Source organism: Phlebotomus argentipes, unplaced genomic scaffold, assembly GCF_947086385.1.
Source record: "Phlebotomus argentipes unplaced genomic scaffold, Phlebotomus argentipes genome assembly contig_15, whole genome shotgun sequence".
Taxonomy (NCBI): domain Eukaryota; kingdom Metazoa; phylum Arthropoda; class Insecta; order Diptera; family Psychodidae; genus Phlebotomus; species Phlebotomus argentipes.
The window spans coordinates 5781967-5798732 of NW_026776181.1; the positions used below are offsets into that span (position 1 = coordinate 5781967).

Genomic DNA, 16766 nt, shown 5'->3' on the forward strand with positions numbered 1-16766 from the left:
TAAAGTCAAATTGCATGCACGAAATCGGCAATTTAGTCACTGCCAAATGATTTTGTCTTAATCTGGGGGCGAAAAAAAGAACTTCTCCTTGAGGTGTCAGAAGAAGGAGACATTCAGTTACACGCTATAATCCGGATAAAAGGACAATAAAACTTGTTTGCTGAGGAATTCCATGCATTTCTTTTATTTGTTACATTTGCCAAATATGTGTGACAAAATCGATACTATTCCCAAATCGTAAATTCATGCGTTCAATCACTGAGGGAAAAATTACGATCTATTGAAAATAGTGCGAATTTCAGGTCCTAATTGAGCCTTTTCGATTTTTCTTTCTGTCCATTCGTTGAACTTCTCAATCATGTCTTTTGGCATTTCATCACGATGAGATCCAACTTCACCTCTCCGAATAAATCGATAGTCATCATCAGGCTTCTTCAATTGAAGTGTCCGTTGAATCCTCTCAACTCCTTCTTCATGGTTTACTGAGTAATTTTCTAGAGAGACAGATTTTAATTAAATTATGTTAATAGCAAAGAAATGTGCTCAAAAAATGCAAATTTATACTGACTGGAGAAATTGGAAAAGTCGAGATAATTTGCCAATTCGAGAATTTGTTCTTTTGTATACGATTTCCCAAAGAATTTTGCGGTTTTTTCAATAACACGCGGATGATCTTTCTTCATATCCTCATAAGTTAGGAACAGAATGTTTTCCTCATTTCTCCTTTGCCAATATTCACTAATATGACTGTGATACGGTGCGTAAACGACTTTATCGTTCATAAAATTTTCCAGAAAGTCCTCAAGACTGCCTGTGTAGTGAAAGATGTTGCGATAGTGATGATAAAATGATATCGCGGCGTCTTTTACATTTCTCGCGACATAGACAAGTTTAGGGCGGACGGTCCAGATCTCTTTGGGCAGCAAAGGAGCCGGCAAGTGAGTCTTAATGAATCGCGGCGATTCTGTCTTCTCGAGAATCTCCGCACCGTCAGGAAGATTCAGCTCTCTAGATAAAATGTTGTGTACTCTGAAAGATAAACCTTATCAGAGTGCTTTTTGGCAAGATTTGCCGCATGTTCAACTCACTCTAGGAAAGGAAATCTTGCATTCTGATCAACATTTCTGGATGTCTCGTAGTCTAGTCCATTGCAGAGCATCCAGATCATCTCTAATGACCACGTTGTCCCGCATTTGGGGAAAGTCGCCACCCACACATCATCCGAACGAACCCTAAAGTTGGAAATCTTCTCGGCGGAATTGGCGTAAAGTGCTGGCAAAAAGTATGATTCTTCTTTGAAGTCTTTGGATGGATTTTTCACGTAGACAAACTCATCAATTCCTGCATATTTCACTCTGCTGATTAGTTCTTTCTCCGCAAATGGCTCACAAACGACCGGCATTGTGAAATGCTGAACGGCTACTGAAGAGAATTCTGTGGTTTTCTTATCAGTCGTGGAATTGATAAGTTTAAGTCGTGATGCGTTTCTAGGTGAAATTGGTGAAATTCAAATTTATGAAACTTTGGATAGAAATTTATTACGCACCCTGTTTTATCCGGGATATCAAAGAGGGTTGGAAACATTTGAAACTTTCAGACACTCCTATGAATTTTATCAAAAATTATTGATTTTTACTATACAGCCAATTATTTTAACACTTTTATAGGTTTTTCGCGAGGACTTCAATGCTGCAGGCTTTCTCATTTTCAATTGAGGCTCGCAATGTTTCTGTGAAATGTATGAAAAGCTTCCGAAGATGACCCTAATCTTACCGTCAGCTGCAAAGTGACAGCGAGACGCAATAAATTGGAAGGTAGCGAAATATCTCCCTATATATTTTGGTAAATTTTTCTTTATTTCTCATATCTCTTTGATTAAAAATACCCGTGAGCACTTCCTCAGTCATCCCTCTCGATTGTGCAATAGCATTTTCTTATTTTGCAACACTGGACTTTGTGTAATAATGGAAGAAAAGTCCAGTTGCAAGATTATCAAAATTATTTTCTGACTTTTGTCGTGAAGCGCATAATAAATTCACCAAAAACCATCTCTATTGCATAATCGTGGGTTTTTGTTTATAAATCTTATTAGAGGATTAACTCAGTGGACTTTATTTGTGACCTCGAGACAGAGCGAAGGAGATTTGAGGTGTGGTTGATGAAGGAAAGTTTATCTCGTTCTTGTCATTCCAGAGGCTGCATTCGAATGAACAATCCCAAACACAACAAGAACTTGGCCAACATAACGAAAATGTCTGGGAAGGACAGTGGAGCAATTGAGCGTTTCTTCGGCGAAATCTCCAAGGGCTCGGCGACGAAGCAAATCGCCCTCGGAGCCGCTTCCGGATGGTGAGACAAGTCGCGAAGCGTCTCCAATTAGCGTCTCTGTGCTCATCACATGACCCTCGTTTCAGGCTCACGGGCTTCGTCACCGTGCGCGTGGGCAGATTGGTGGCTGTGGCGGTGGGCGGAAGCATAATCCTGCTGCAGATCGCCAACGAGCAGGGATACATTAAGGTGAACTGGGGCAAGGTGAACTCCAAGATGGACAAGATCGCGGACAAGGTGGAGGAAGCAGTCACTGGCGAGGGGCCCAGATGGGTGGACAAGGTGAGTATCGCTCGGTGTCCATTGACCAATTCTCTCCAGCGCAGAGTCTCATCCCTGAATGTCCTCAATTATAGGCAGCAGAAGTCTACCGAACCCAGAAATACGCCGCAATTGGCTTTATCGGTGGTTTTCTCATTGGACTTGGGTTCTAATGCTTCTAACCAATAGATAGGATGTCTTTTCGAATTTATGTTTTTTGGCATAATAATTTAATGATTGTGAAATAAACTTTCTGTTTCGAGAAATTAGGTTTTCTTTATTCTTTGTCGGTGTATTTTTTGGTGAAGCAGAAAGTTTATTTCCTTCGGGACGCCAATTGTTCACTTATTTGTTCTCCAGAAATGAAATATTTTCTTGGCCACCAAACATGGATTCTTTAATCTTCCCTAACATGGCATTTCTTTTCTCTGCAGGCTGAGAGATATCTCGATCGCAAGCTCGATCAGGCGGAAGGTCTCTTGAAGAAGCAGGAGAAGAAGGCCCGAAAATGGTACACAACTTTTATTGGGGACGAGAATGGCTGCAAATTCAATGATTTTCACATCTTCCTGTGTGCCTTCGCGGCTGGAGTTGCTGTTGGTGTTGTCACTGCCAAGTAATTCTCCTCAGGATAAAAATTCCTTTGCTGAGCGCACACATTTGAAATGCTCTCCAGTAAAAAGGTAAAAGTTTTATAGAGAAAGTCTTCATGAATCTCTGCGAAGAGAGGAATTTTGAATGATTTTGCAAAAGTATTCGCGTAGTGAGAAAAGTGAAAAATCCAAATGCAGAAAATTGTCAAGTGATTTATTTAAGACACACAAAATGATTTTGCTTCTATCATTGTAATAGGTTTTAAGGCTCATTATCACTATAAAGTCCCCAAAATTGTCTAGAGAGAATCTCATCATTTGAAAATAAAGATACTTAACTATTGAATTTTCCGCCTTTTGCCCGATTCTGCGCGCGAATTCCGTGATTCACAGCTTCTTGGATAAAAAATGCTGTGAGTTTTCAACGCGGACACGGAGCAACGTTTCGCTCCGGTTTTCATGGCTGGTTTTTAGTGCAAATCTACATCGTTTACCTGATAACTGTGTCTAAAGTGTAGTTCAAGTGTTTCTCTATCGAGTGATGGTGAAGTTTCTCAAGAAAATTCTTCTCTGGGTGCAAGATTTGGCAATAGTAAGGCATCTTTGGCGCTAGGTTATGTGAGTCACGGCATGAATGAGTAGATTTCCCAGAAATGTATTACTCAAAATGATTTCATTGAGAGCATCTGGTTTTTTTTCCTATTCGCAAGTAATTCTGTCTGCATTGTGTCTTGCAATTTCTTCATCCATTGATTGACCACTAAATATTCACCTCACGTATCACGGATCAAAAAGATAAATTGGCAAAAGAATGGGTGAGTTTTTGCGCGCTTTTTCCAATGACTAACATCCCTCTCTGCTAAGAGCAACCAGAGAAAATTGATCAATAGACGAACTGTGATTAATCCAGATACACTTGGAGCTTTCTTCCATCCGGAAGCTGTGAGTAATCTGTGGACTTCTTGTAATGTTTCATCTGCAGCGATCGCGATGAGACAGAATCGCCCTCTTGAGCTGTTCAGCGCCAGAACCCGCGACAAGGTGATTCATTCGCGATCGCGATTTGCAGCCGTGATCGCCGAAGTGGTGGAATATTGATGTGAAAGAGAGCGAAGAGACCGAAGCAGGAAGGTTGGAAAGAGAGATGCGAGCTGAATTACTGGGAAAACCCCTTCCATATCCCTCTCAAGCCAGAGTCAAGAAGAGTCAGGAACGCGGAGCGCCTAAGACGGGCTTTCTAATATTGAAGCCGAATTGAAACGCTTTCCGCGTCTCAATTGATCACTCAGTTTCTTCGCGATCTTCAGCCGACACAGCCAAAAATCTAATCTCTCTCACCTTCGCCACCGGGGCACCGGAAGTCGATGATGAAGCGCTCTGAGTTCTCACGGTAGTTATGAGGTGATTTCTATGAAGCTTTTGTACTCTTGTGCCGCGGAGAAAAAGCGTAGAATGGCGCCAAACGCCTCTGGATTATCAATTGGTGGCAAAATATTGTGGAACAATGCAAAATGACACTGAAACAGAGTGTCCAGAAAGTGTGAGTGAATCCAAGGAGCAGGACGATGACGCCACAAGGAATCCCATTCTCGTTCCTGGAGGTACAGCAATTGCATTGATGGTTCTTCATTGGCAAGGCGTCTTCTGTATATAGGATTAACTCTTCTTTAAGATCCCGCCGAGTGGAATGCTCAGCACATTGAATCCTGGCTGGAGTGGACGACGAGGGAGTTCCAGATCGATCCACCGCCTCAGCCATCACGATTTCCCACGACCGGACAGGAGCTGGTGAGCCTCTCGAGGGCGGACTTCTGGGTCTGCGCAGGCTCGAAGCTCGGAGGAAATCTCCTCGCCAAGCACATCGCTCACCTGATCCACAGCGCAACAGGAAGATCTCAGAGTCCTCTTCTCAGCGACGAAGATCCAGGTGAGCGATCATGGAACATATGTTAAGGGTATGAATCACTTGAACTCAGCCAAGGCCTCGCTATGAGTCGATCACTCAAATTGTTCTCTATGCAAACAGCGCGCTTTTGCCAAGCATTTCCACGGAATTTTTGCCACTTTTCCCGAAAAGTTTTCACAATGGCGAGACTTCAAGTGGGTGAACTTGCTGTTTTTGTTTTTTACTCTCTTCATTTTCTTAGAAATGCGAGACTTTTTAGTAATGCAAACGATGTCTTTATAGTTATATCAAAAGCCGTCGCTTGATCGAATAATGCTAATTTAATACTCGTTCTTCTTCTTAATACTTCCCATATATTTGTATACAAAGTCACACTGTTTTTGAGCCGCGCTTAAAACTGCAACAAGAAATCTAAATAATAACTATTAATTGGATTAAATCGGTTAAATTGGAAAAGTGACGAGGGCTGTTTTTTCCAAACAACTTTCTTTAATGTTGTAACAAGTTCAATTGAATACAGAATCCAACGTGAAACACACTAAATTCTGTTAATCAATGTATAACAAAATTGCTTCGTCTTTTAGCACCTCTCAATGGGAGATTCACCATCCAATGTTTGGTAATCTTGATAAATCGCCTCGACGTTTCACACCCGAATTACATAATCATGAGATTCCGGGAGGGTGGAATGCGAAGAAGAGAGAGAGAGAGAAAGTGTAAGAAATCCGTTTCCGTTTCAACTCAATTTCTCCTTTTGTCTGGGATCAGGCGAGCCACAAGAGTCGGGCAGAGGAAGAGATAGATCAGCGATTGCAGTTCATTAAATCAATACGAGAAGGGGCTTAAATGGTCATTTGGCTCGCATTTGACCTTCGATGGGATTCCGAGGGTGGGAACAATGAGGCTGTCGATTTCCTAAATCACCCACATTAGATTGTTTTGACCCTTTTCAATTGCCTTCAGCGAGCGCGCGTGTGTGTGTGACTTTTCCGACGGTGTAATTTATGTTGTTTGGAAAGTGTAATTTATCGATAACCAACTATATAGTTTGACTTTGACTTTCAAATGAAGGTATGTCTTTCCTTCGGCATAAATTTCCCAACTGATGGCGCGGGATTATCTAATCTGAGCTCCTGGGGATAGGAAGGCAATTGCCAGAGATTCCGACGGTACGTCTTCTAGAGTGGCCAATAAATTAATTAGGAGGAAGAACCACCCAGGATGTCCTTCCTATCGCCCGCCACCCCTGCGCATTCCGGGCGAGGAAATCCACCTTCCACGGAGAATTGTCTCCCAAATTGAATAATATGGAAATTGATAGGGTGGCGGTTGGGAATTTGTGGGACATCCTGCTGTGGGCGTCCGAGTAAATCCCCGAGGCGCACCCTCGCGAAATGAATCAAAATTGACCCGGGAGGAGCAGAGGGGAATGTCTGCTGGAATAAATACGTGTGCGCTCCACTTGACTTCGTGACTTGTCTCCTTGATCCATGTCACTGAATGCCTGGCAAGAGTGGCAATACACTCATAACAATATTATTACCATATAATGCCAAACACTTTCAAATGCCATCGAAATGGGAATATCCTTTTTCCGTGCCTCACAGCGGGAAGTTTGTGAAATGAAGAGCCGGAGGAGTGTCAGGACCGAACTTTCTGCCACTGTGCAGCGAAGAAAACTCTTCTAAGTTTCATTGATCACGAAAATCATAAAAACCTCCAATAAACCAGAGTTTGTCTGAAATTCAGTTGAAAATTCTGAAATTTCAAAATCAAATATTAAAGAACAAATAAGCATAGCAAATATAGCTTTAAAGTTATCGACAATTCATTTAAATCAAGTTTTTACACAATTTCAAGGGAAAAATAGTTAAAATCAACAATCTGAGGACTAATTAGTCCACATCAGTCCTATTTCCTTCCTAAAATTGTATTAAAAAGAGGAAATTGTACGAATTTTGTGTCGATAAATTCAATAATTTACCGACTGTACATAATGATGTCCCTAGAATCACTAGTTCTTCGATGAAATCTTATAAAAACAGAACGAAATAAATGTCCAATGCGGCTCTGTTGGGTGTTGACGAAGGAGGAGCTTTGGAAAGAAATAAAGCTCTATGGCAAGTGTGAAAAGTGGCAAAAGAAGAGGAGAAAAGAGCCGTGGAGATTCAGGAAGGAAAAGTTATTAGATCTGAGGAAGGAAGGAAGGAAGGAAAGAAGTGGGAATGAAATATCACTCTTCTGTTGCTCTTAATTAATTCAGCATTTCTATCAGTCCGTCCGCAGTATTATCGTGATAAGGACATTTTTCCTGGCTGGCTGTTGAGCATCATGAAATCTGTGTGTGGAATGTGAGTTATTGTGTAAATATGATAATGACTTTAATAATGCACTAATCCCGGGTACTCATTTTCCCACCCTTGATCTCTCGACACGGGTTTTCCTGGTTTACTCTCGCTCGCACCAGCGCGGCAGTGTTTGTGCAGAAAAGGCGGGAAATGGAAATAAATGAAATGTAACGACGGGGCGTCGCTTCAGGGATGGATTATGGACAGGGGGATGCTTCTAAATAAATATCACCACCAAATGTGTTCATGTGAGGCTACAGAGAGAGGATTGTTTCACTTGGTCCATTGAATCTCACACCTTATGTCCTCTCTCTGCTCTCAATCTTCGTCCTGGGCTTTTCACACTCCAATCGCACAGTTTTCCGCGCTATTGTGTCACTTCTCGATGGACTGTGCCATCGACGAGACGCATTTTTCTCCCTCCGAGTGAAGTTATTCGGTGTGACTATTTTCCGAGAGTTGATTCGCAAGGAATTAAGGAGTGTTGTGTGTGTTGGAGAGATTATGAAATGAGTAGTGTCGGCTTAGATGTTGGCGTTATGTGGCGCCTATCGGAAGATCTTAATGTGGCAAGGAGATTCGCCGTTCGGGTTCAGCATCATCATCATCACTCGCGAACAAGTGGAATGCCAATGATTTACAATGGTAGGACAAATCCAAGCTGATAGATTCATTTTAGAACCAAATTTCCCTAAAACATGTGGCTTCCAAATTGCGCTCAAGTGATTCATGCTAAAGTGATTTGCTTCGTGTTTTTTTTGCCAATTACCAAACATTACGCACTAAACCGTAATCACTTCCTCTCGCCAAATAAGAGGGTTAATCATCATTCCGCACATTACATGTAATGCAGATGGGGAAAAAATACCCAACCGCGATAAATTACATATTTTGACAATGTGCTTTATTCGTCTCAGTGACGTGTTTTTCTCGGAAAAGCGTCTCAAGTGGAACAGCTGAAATATTCAAATGTTCCCGAAGGCAGCGAAAAAAACTGTGAAATGTTGACACACAATTTGGCGTGCGACGTTGCACAGAAGAATCGAAAAAGTGAATGCCATCTTTTCTCTCTCGAGCAGATCCATATCAATTGCTGAACGCTGCCTCGCATAGATTGGTGGCGCAGGGCTCCGGCCAGATCCAATTGTGGCAGTTTCTTCTGGAGCTCCTCGCTGATTCGTCGAATTCCGGTTGCATAACATGGGAGGGAACGAATGGGGAATTCAAGCTCACAGACCCGGACGAGGTGGCGCGACGCTGGGGCGAACGCAAGGCTAAGCCCAACATGAACTACGACAAACTGAGTCGGGCTCTGCGGTGAGTATTTGGCACTTTTCATCGTTGGTGGTTTACCACAAATTCCCCACGCTCGCGGGTGGTTCAGTCAGAAAATGGTGTAACTGAGAAACGTGATGTGATTTTTCGAGAGATTTTTTCGCACCGCTGCTCTGAAAACTTTTAACAAGAATGATTTAAAGTAGTTTTGTTGGTAATCTTGGAGCATCTCAACTCTCTGTGACTAATTTACTAATATTAAGCTACAGTTGACGTTCTAAATTCTATTTCTTAAACAGGAGGTTCTTTTGCTTAATTCTCTGATTAAATATCCTTTCTTGTGCAGCAGAAAAATCTCCCCACAATCCTCTGAAGTCTCTGATTTCTTCTAAGAAAATTATCTTACAGACACCTCGGACTCATTAAAACCCCATTAATAATCCAAAACATACTTAAGTAGCAAGAATTCAAATTTTACTCACGTGGATTTATTGAATTTGGAGCGTTGTTTACTGCTTTGGTACTGTTTCAGTGTCATAAAGAAATTAAGAACTAGGCCTAATGGCTTCAAACTCGCCACAGTAATTAGTAATTCATAAGGGTAGATTTATTGAAAAATTTAGACCTATAGCACTACGTGAAACATCACGGCATATCAATATTTTTCAGAGTCTCAGGTGGCTGTATTTAATTTGGAGAAACTGTACATATTCATGTGTCTTAAAGAAAATTTGATAAACCAAACGGTTTTTTTAGACACAACTTCAAGCTTAGCTTAGGTATTTCTCAAAATAAAAAATAAATTGAATAGCATTTATATTATAAACAAAAGTATTTCACCTTCCAGAGAGATAGCAAAAAAAATCCCTTTTTCTGTAGCGCAAATATCCAGAAATACAGTCATCTTTAATCACTGCAAAAATATTGGAATGAAGAGTGAGTCAATATCATCTTCGTCGGCCGAATGCCATTGCAATGAAGATGAATGTCTTTTCCTTATAGGGCAGATATTGATCATACGGTATTTGCTGACTGAACCAACTGCTGCTTTCATTCATGAAGATCCGCTTACGAATTCGCGCTTCTCTCTCGCTTCTTCCCTTTTCTGACTTTGCATGGAATGTAGTTTGTCCAGATGAATTCCAGCCACTTACGCATATAAAGCGTGCTGGAGAAGAAATTGTTCGGCCTCTGGGCATTGATTGCCGATGAGTCACGTGTGAAAGATGCTGAAGAGTAGTGATGCTCTGTGAATCATGTTGACGCGCGGAATACCTTTTCTTCTGCAGTTACTATTACGACAAGAACATCATGACGAAGGTGCACGGCAAGCGGTATGCGTACAAATTCGACTTCCACGGCCTCATGGCGGCCTGCCAGGCCCAGGCGCAGGGCGCGGACGCCACGGGGATGATCTCTGCGGCCACGGCGGCGGGATATGGCAAGTACGGGATGCACGGTGGCGCTGCGGAGCTGGGCCCCAGTGTCTACTCGCAGGTGTCCGGCGGCGTGAAGCCCGGCGTGCCGACGCCGTCGACCCATCTCTTCCCGCCGCCACCCTACTGGCCCTACTCCCCGCCGCCCTTCGACCCCCGCCCGCCGTCCTCCTTCTGAGGCCCCATCCTGCCGGCCGGCTTTATTGGCCTCCTCGGCGACACTCTCCGCTCGCCTAATGGCCATTTAATCCCTCCACGGGGTCACTGAATGCCCGACGGCAAGTGAGACTCTGTCGTCCCCCGCAACCAGCCTCCCGGTCACTCTGGTCGCCCGTTTTATTCAATTACACACGCCACAGCGCAAATTACTGTGACAATTTGCCACTTATTACATTCTTGTTAGCAATAATTAGATTTAATCTCGGCTCCCAACCCCAACTCATCCCCGCATCTTTGCACTCTTCCCCAGCTCCCCAACTGTCCGTGTTGAATGTGATTGCAGAATACTGTACATTAATTATATTTTAGATGGCATTTAACTATTGATGGCTCTATATGAACACCCACTGTATGAACGTGTAAAAAAGAATTGTAACATTGTTATAATAAGTGATTCCTTGTGTCACACATCATCTCAATTGATATCCCTCAAAGTGTAATGCAAGAAGGAATAAAGTACAATTTATTTAAATTTACTAACAAATACATTTTCATTGCCCCACGCATCGCATCGAATACCAAAAACTATTCCACACGCTGGACGACGTGCTAATTGAATAAACGCGATTTCTTCCGGGACTCTTGAGCTTATATAATCGCGTTAAGAGTGATTCAGCATTGGTCGATGCTTAAAGAGACGCCGCTCAATCTCATTCCAGAATTATTCATAGTGACGGATATAGGCTTGGAAATTACCCGTCAAATGTTCAATTAATTGATACATTATCTCCAGGGATGTGCTTTTTTCCATGGAAGTCTCTTCTTCTGGCTTCTCGGAATTTAGATATAAAATTCTGCTAGAATTAATGTTGATTCGGTTTGATTTATTTATAGATTTTTATGAGTGTGTGTTTTCAATGTCTTCAGAGGGCAAACAGAATTTTTTGGCGGCTTTACACAACATGACCCAGTCTAGATGATCATCCTGATGATTTATTCTTCCTCAAACGTTACATTCAATTCTTTTAGCGAATGAAAAATACGGTTTTAGGTAAGTTTTGAGGAATCTTCTACTCTTTTTCATGATATTGCCTCTAATTTCTCTCTCAGAAATGGTCTGTTTTGTGATGTTTCGATTCAAAGTGGTCAATTGAGCGTTGCTATTTTTGCTCTGTCGGTCAATATGTTTTCTCAACTCTCACTCTGGACCAGAGAAGCGTATTATGAATATGTGCGGGAGGGAGACAGTTAATGCCAATAAGAATAATAGCATCTTGGTGGCACAATAGCATTAAAACCCATATCATGGAAGCTTGTGTACATTGTCACATAAAGAGCCCCATCCTTGAGGTCGCATCTCTTAGTTGGATTAAGAAATTTTCAGTAACTGTCCGAGCGTCGATCGAGTTAGTGTGATTTCATCTCATCTCTCTCCAGACGTTGCATAATCGGTTTTGTGACTTTGGCAGAAGAAGACATAAGAAAGTGATGAGAAATATTCTGCAGAATTTCGTGCCAGTTGTGGGATTATTGAGTATCTATGGAAGTGTGGAGTCAAGTTCATCGCCAGGTAAAGGGATTTTCTGATGGTAAAAAAAACATATAACCTAAATATGAGTGAAGTCGCAAAGTTGGGACTTACTGTGCGGCCGGAAGTTCTAATCAGTTTTGATTTGTAATGTGATATAATGGAGCGAAATTTGATGAAAATATTCTGTGCAGATCTCAGACAGTGCTTGCGAAGAATACGGTTTTCTTACATTGTTGTACACTTTTTATCTGAACCCAGGCATTAAACCAATTTGGAATGCCACTTGGACGGACAACCTCAAGAGGGACTTGTTCATGAACTATGATAAATTCGCGAGGCCGGAGGAGTACTATAACACAACAAATGTGGAAATTGGCCTCACTATTTTGCACATTGATGTTCAAGAGGTCAAATCTACAATGACAATTCATGGATGGATCAAATTTGTGAGCGATAGAATCCTTCCGTTTGCTTACTTCACATTTCTGATTTGTGATTTGTATTGTCTCTAGAAATGGAACGATCCGAAGCTGCGCTGGAATGAATCGGACTACGGCGGTTTGACCACTATTCATGTGGCTGATCATGAAATCTGGCAGCCGGATGTTGTCCTTTACAACAGCGCTGCCGGAAATACAATTGATCACTATGGAAATACTCACTCGATCCTCAGCAGTAACGGGGACGTTTTGTGGGTGCCTCCTTACCAATTCACAGTCTTCTGCGCCTTCGACCTGACGAGCTGGCCTCTGGATCAACACACCTGCCCAGTGACGATTGGCTCCTGGACGTACGATGGCAACAAGATTAACCTGGACATTTGGAATGGCGAGGGGATCACTCTGGAAATGTACATGCTCAATCACGAGTGGGACATTGTGGACACGCACTTAAAGCGGAACGAGAAGATCTACGTGTGCTGTCCCGAACCGTACGTGGACATTTCCTACAACATCACCATCGCCCGAAAATCGCCCATGCACAAGGCCATTGTCGTGACTCCGGTGACCGTGATTGTCCTCCTGACGTTGGCCACATTCTGGCTTCCGCCCGCCGCTGGCGAGAAGATTCTGCTGAACGGTGTGGTCGCAGTGGTCATCTGGCTATACATGTTCTACCTTTACACACTGATGCCCGCCATGACATTCAACACACCCTCGGTGGTCTTCTTCCTCAACTCGTGTCTCTACCTCGTGGGTTTCTCCACAGTGATCGCAGTGGTGGTTATCAGTCTGTCGCGGAACAAGTACGCCCTGGCCATGCCGTGGGCAATCAAATCTGCCCTCGATGGGCGCTTTGGGAAGCTCCTAGGATTGCACTTCCTTCAAGTGAGTCCTCCAAAGGATTCTTACAATTTGACGTGCATTCACTCAATAGTTCCTCTCCTTCCAGGTTCAACCGAACACTCAGCAACGCAGTGAAGAACTGCGCGAGCCTCCTTTTGAGGACAACAACACTCCCGATGATCGTCACATGATCCATCCCGTGAGCAAGAGCTCGAGCCAGCAGGACTGGGTGGTTCTGGCCACAGCCATCGACAGGCTGTCCTTCATCGTTTACTGTTTCCTGTACGTGATTCTCGCCACAATCTATTGCGTCTAACCACCAAATCTACTCGCCAGCTTCCCTCGATCATTTCCAGCATTTGATATTGCACGAAAGCTTGTTGCATTTATGTAAATTGTATAAATAAATTGATAAGAATAATAGGGTGTTTATTATCGTATATGTGAGTGCTTGATTGATTACTTAATCACTGTGATGTATTTATAGAAAAAATCATTTAATAATCTTGAGATTACAAAAATTAATCAGTGGCGAACTTGATTAATAACTTTATTCCAGAATATACCAATTTTGTGTTCAACCCCTAATTATCTAATCACGAGAAATGCTAGTTGTTCGCCCCTCAGCCCGATTTCACTAACGGCTTGCGGCCATTTAAAACTATCCGTCATGCTGTCGGTTTATCTCGGTTATCATTTCCATTGAATACCTGGATAATAACTGAGTGAATTTGTAAACAAAGTCGTTGCTAAGGAAAATTTACTTGTTTTTCTCCCGAAAATAATGTCAATTTCCCTGGATGCTCGGGAGGTGTTGCACCACCTGAACGAGTTGGGCTACAAGAACATAACGGCTCAGCAATTGAAGGAGTTCATACGAGGTTTGTTGCCTTTCTTCAATTTAACCTCATCCCTTGTGCTTCTTTCTCTCATGATTTTCTCTATTTCCTTGCAGATTTGAAGAAATTAATCAAATACGAGACTTTACGGTGCAAAATATGCAATTCCACTAAGTGTTCCTGTGCCCAGAAGCATCGCCAAGAGCTGCTTTACAGAGCGCCAACGCTGAGCTTCCTTGCCAAAGTCCACCGTCCGGAAAAGAAAGACGACGTCCAGAGTGAGAACGTTCAGCCATCGCGTCCGGACTCAGTCACTTCGACGACAAGCAAAATGTGTAAGTGAATTCAGGTCAATGGTAAACAGTGTGGAGCTGGAGAGTTGGTAACAGAATTGATTTCTTCCAGGGATCCGCCCGAAAGTCGCTCGACAGAGGACAAAGAGTGACCCCGTTTCTCTGCACTCCAAATATCAGCGCGAGTGGGACAAATTCAAGAACAACATTCCCGGACAAAACAAGCACCTCGACTTGAGATGGCACGTGAGGGAGAAACTGGCCAGGGATCAGGCGCAGAGGCATTGAAATGCAGTCTTTCCGTGAAGCTACTTCATTAAATGTACTTGCTGTTGATGCTAAATTATGTTCACTGGCTCACTCGGAACTTCTTCCTAAGTTCTTTGCCGTCTGGTCGATTGAACTGGTAAAGTATGCGCTCCTGAAGCCTCTGGACTGCGTCCTTGGTGAGGACGAGGGTGTGATACTTCAGCATGGAGTAGACGTTCAGTCCGTACAGCGGCATCATAACCACGTGCGGGATCTGCTCTGTGGCCGCTGTGATGTTGTAGGGGAAGATGTCGCTCCTGAAAAGCAAGGAAGATCTCAATGTTTGCCGGACACCACACAAAAGCAGGACTCACTCATCCACTATCAGCACAGACGGTCCCCACTGGCGCGTGTCGATCATTTCTTGGAGGAACTTGGGATCATCCACGGGAATATCGAGATTGTCCACCACAAACAAGTCGTCCTGCGCCAGTTTCACCGACAGCGTCGACGTGAGGCCCAGGACTCGTGTGAAGAAGGGCAGCATGTAGAAGTGTGTGGTGGGCGAGCGTGGGCCATGAGCAACGCCACCGCCTCTCCAGAGATTTGATCTGATGGATCCGTGCCGGGCTCTTCCCATGCCCTTCTGTGGCCACGGCTTTCTGCCGCCGCCGCGGATCTCAAAGCGTTGCTTCGTGTGGGCAAAACTCACGAATCTGTACTTCTTCTGCCACACAACATTCTGGTGGATGATGTCAATTCGGGGCTGAGCTGCAAACACCTGCGGATGCAGCTCTAGAATCTCCAGCTTCTTGGCTTCTGGCGTGTCGAAGTTCTCCACCCACACTTGACGAGGCTCACGCACTGTCCGGGTCACAGACACGAAGTCAGAGGCTGTTGGTACATTCTGGACACTTGTGCAGTACTGGGAGCGCCGCAAAAGGATGTTCTGGAGAGTCTTCAGCATTCTTCCAAAACACGGGGTGACTGACAACGCAACCTCACTTTTCGCAGAACTGTTTTATCGATTCTACAACTGAGCAATTTGAGCACTTTATCAGTTAACCCTTAAGCATTTCCCAATGCATTTCCTTGAACTTCTGGGGTTCTCTGCTTTTTGTGATCAAATTAAAATCTTGACCTTCATTACATTGCACGTTTAAGTACAAACCCGTGCACCAACAAATGTGTAGACAATTTAATCGACTGTCATTTAATGTAATGTAAATCACCCAATTAAACGTTAAATTGTTTATTTCGATTCTTGGAAAACTGTGATCGCGATGTGGACAAAAAATGCTACAAGCATTCAAACTTTAGAGTTTCTTGCAATTAAATTCTAGGTACATGCGCACTCTTTCTGACCTCTAATGAAATCATACCAAATGTTACGTTCCATTAATGGTTCCCAGAATTTAAACTCGTTCTTATGACGGCCAGTCAAAGTCAATAAATAAATAAACTTTATTCTTATTTTACAGATTTTAGGGAATCTAGGATCGTCTGTAAATAAAGTGCACAGTCTCCGTGGAAGGGTTAAAGATTGATGAATTCACGCGATGAAGAAAAGTGCTCGCGAGAGAATTTAAATTTGAACTTACCTTGTCGAATGCCATCAAATATTTCCTCAAGTAAAGTGGTAGAATGTTGAAAGTTGGCACGTGAAATCGAAAGATGACGAGACCGGCAAATTAGGGGAGAATAAATTAAATTAGCAGTAGAATCTGATAATTGTGACATGTGACTCAGAATTTATGAATATGCATGAGAAAATCCTTAAAGCATTGTCTCTCCGTGCGGTCGTAATTGGATTTTCGCATAAATGAGGACGCCAATTTGAGAAACAGGCGCGTCACTTCAGCTCCAAAAATCAAGCAATTCTCCCCAGAGGCGCTCACGTTCTTGGGGCTTGTGGACTTGTTTAAATATTTGCCCATAATCATGATGTGCTCTTTTTCAGTCTAGCCGCAGCTTTTACCGTAAATCTTGCGCATAATAGATTTGGGCCTTTTGTGAATTTCCTCTATTGTCTCGACTGAGTTTTTGGGGGCACTGCTCGCGGTTCGCGCTTCGAGATTGAGTCCAACACTCAATTTTGGGGAGAGACAGCAATTGATTGCTCTCTCGATGTTATTTTTGCGAGCTTCAGACACTTTTTTCTGTGTCAATATAATGGCTTCCGTCCTTCAGCTCACGTGTGCCTCACGTGAATAATTAAAAAGGACCCTTCGCCTGTCACAGCCTGCGATGAGGAGGAATTTC

General features: G+C 43.1%; 6 protein-coding genes across 9 annotated transcripts; 4 read left to right on the forward strand and 2 right to left on the reverse strand.

The window, feature by feature from the left end:
* Window positions 1-167: 167 nt before the first annotated feature.
* Window positions 168-1418, reverse strand: LOC132262217 (luciferin sulfotransferase-like). Of its 2 annotated transcripts, none has more exons than XM_059761403.1 (3): window positions 1089-1418; window positions 989-1029; window positions 168-494 (listed from the first exon to the last, which is right to left on the reverse strand). In XM_059761403.1, exons 1-3 carry the CDS (start codon window positions 1400-1402, stop codon window positions 271-273), a joined length of 579 nt encoding a protein of 192 aa, XP_059617386.1. In that variant the 5' UTR covers window positions 1403-1418; the 3' UTR covers window positions 168-270. The 2 variants fall into 2 exon arrangements, with proteins under 2 accessions (XP_059617386.1, XP_059617385.1); XM_059761402.1 differs by having other exon boundaries at window positions 569-1029.
* Window positions 1419-1711: 293 nt separating this feature from the next.
* Window positions 1712-3528, forward strand: LOC132261546 (FUN14 domain-containing protein 1-like). 3 transcript variants are annotated; one of them, XM_059760397.1, is made up of 4 exons: window positions 1712-1842; window positions 2194-2349; window positions 2415-2610; window positions 3024-3528. In XM_059760397.1, the coding sequence occupies exons 2-4, from the start codon at window positions 2207-2209 to the stop codon at window positions 3207-3209; spliced, it is 525 nt and encodes a 174-aa protein (XP_059616380.1). In that variant the 5' UTR covers window positions 1712-1842; window positions 2194-2206; the 3' UTR covers window positions 3210-3528. The 3 variants fall into 3 exon arrangements, with proteins under 3 accessions (XP_059616380.1, XP_059616381.1, XP_059616382.1); XM_059760398.1 differs by having other exon boundaries at window positions 1723-1814; XM_059760399.1 differs by having other exon boundaries at window positions 1840-1887.
* An 848-nt stretch (window positions 3529-4376) lies between these two features.
* On the forward strand, window positions 4377-10325 carry LOC132261748 (DNA-binding protein D-ETS-6-like). The gene is made up of 4 exons (XM_059760697.1): window positions 4377-4783; window positions 4855-5109; window positions 8516-8753; window positions 10001-10325. Exons 1-4 carry the CDS (start codon window positions 4687-4689, stop codon window positions 10323-10325), a joined length of 915 nt encoding a protein of 304 aa, XP_059616680.1. The 5' UTR covers window positions 4377-4686.
* A 1392-nt stretch (window positions 10326-11717) lies between these two features.
* Window positions 11718-13544, forward strand: LOC132262613 (acetylcholine receptor subunit alpha-like 1). The gene is made up of 4 exons (XM_059761928.1): window positions 11718-11876; window positions 12096-12283; window positions 12350-13165; window positions 13230-13544. The coding sequence occupies exons 1-4, from the start codon at window positions 11795-11797 to the stop codon at window positions 13437-13439; spliced, it is 1296 nt and encodes a 431-aa protein (XP_059617911.1). The 5' UTR covers window positions 11718-11794; the 3' UTR covers window positions 13440-13544.
* A 224-nt stretch (window positions 13545-13768) lies between these two features.
* On the forward strand, window positions 13769-14555 carry LOC132262615 (uncharacterized). The gene is made up of 3 exons (XM_059761930.1): window positions 13769-14004; window positions 14079-14297; window positions 14368-14555. Exons 1-3 carry the CDS (start codon window positions 13908-13910, stop codon window positions 14541-14543), a joined length of 492 nt encoding a protein of 163 aa, XP_059617913.1. The 5' UTR covers window positions 13769-13907; the 3' UTR covers window positions 14544-14555.
* LOC132262614 (large ribosomal subunit protein uL4m) lies at window positions 14553-15512 on the reverse strand. Its single transcript, XM_059761929.1, has 2 exons — window positions 14879-15512; window positions 14553-14821 (listed from the first exon to the last, which is right to left on the reverse strand). Exons 1-2 carry the CDS (start codon window positions 15469-15471, stop codon window positions 14605-14607), a joined length of 810 nt encoding a protein of 269 aa, XP_059617912.1. The 5' UTR covers window positions 15472-15512; the 3' UTR covers window positions 14553-14604.
* Window positions 15513-16766: the final 1254 nt, after the last annotated feature.

Bases quoted from the DNA above. Each gene is read 5' to 3' on its own strand.
- LOC132262615 (XM_059761930.1), top strand. From the start codon at position 13,908: ATGTCAATTTCCCTGGATGCTCGGGAGGTGTTGCACCACCTGAACGAG. The intron at 14,005-14,078 runs GTTTGTTGCCTT...ATTTCCTTGCAG, and splicing joins ATTGAAGGAGTTCATACGAG to ATTTGAAGAAATTAATCAAA. The intron at 14,298-14,367 runs GTAAGTGAATTC...GATTTCTTCCAG, and splicing joins TTCGACGACAAGCAAAATGT to GGATCCGCCCGAAAGTCGCT.
- LOC132262613 (XM_059761928.1), top strand. From the start codon at position 11,795: ATGAGAAATATTCTGCAGAATTTCGTGCCAGTTGTGGGATTATTGAGT. The intron at 12,284-12,349 runs GTGAGCGATAGA...TATTGTCTCTAG, and splicing joins TTCATGGATGGATCAAATTT to AAATGGAACGATCCGAAGCT. The intron at 13,166-13,229 runs GTGAGTCCTCCA...CTCTCCTTCCAG, and splicing joins TAGGATTGCACTTCCTTCAA to GTTCAACCGAACACTCAGCA.
- LOC132262217 (XM_059761402.1), bottom strand. From the start codon at position 1,402: ATGCCGGTCGTTTGTGAGCCATTTGCGGAGAAAGAACTAATCAGCAGA. The intron at 1,030-1,088 runs GTGAGTTGAACA...TTTATCTTTCAG, and splicing joins GCAAGATTTCCTTTCCTAGA to AGTACACAACATTTTATCTA. The intron at 495-568 runs GTCAGTATAAAT...CTGTCTCTCTAG, and splicing joins CGACTTTTCCAATTTCTCCA to AAAATTACTCAGTAAACCAT.
- LOC132261546 (XM_059760397.1), top strand. From the start codon at position 2,207: ATGAACAATCCCAAACACAACAAGAACTTGGCCAACATAACGAAAATG. The intron at 2,350-2,414 runs GTGAGACAAGTC...CCCTCGTTTCAG, and splicing joins CTCGGAGCCGCTTCCGGATG to GCTCACGGGCTTCGTCACCG. The intron at 2,611-3,023 runs GTGAGTATCGCT...TTTTCTCTGCAG, and splicing joins GGCCCAGATGGGTGGACAAG to GCTGAGAGATATCTCGATCG.
- LOC132262614 (XM_059761929.1), bottom strand. From the start codon at position 15,471: ATGCTGAAGACTCTCCAGAACATCCTTTTGCGGCGCTCCCAGTACTGC. The intron at 14,822-14,878 runs GTGAGTCCTGCT...CTTGCTTTTCAG, and splicing joins TCTGTGCTGATAGTGGATGA to GAGCGACATCTTCCCCTACA.
- LOC132261748 (XM_059760697.1), top strand. From the start codon at position 4,687: ATGCAAAATGACACTGAAACAGAGTGTCCAGAAAGTGTGAGTGAATCC. The intron at 5,110-8,515 runs GTGAGCGATCAT...TCTCTCGAGCAG, and splicing joins TCTCAGCGACGAAGATCCAG to ATCCATATCAATTGCTGAAC. The intron at 8,754-10,000 runs GTGAGTATTTGG...TTTCTTCTGCAG, and splicing joins AAACTGAGTCGGGCTCTGCG to TTACTATTACGACAAGAACA.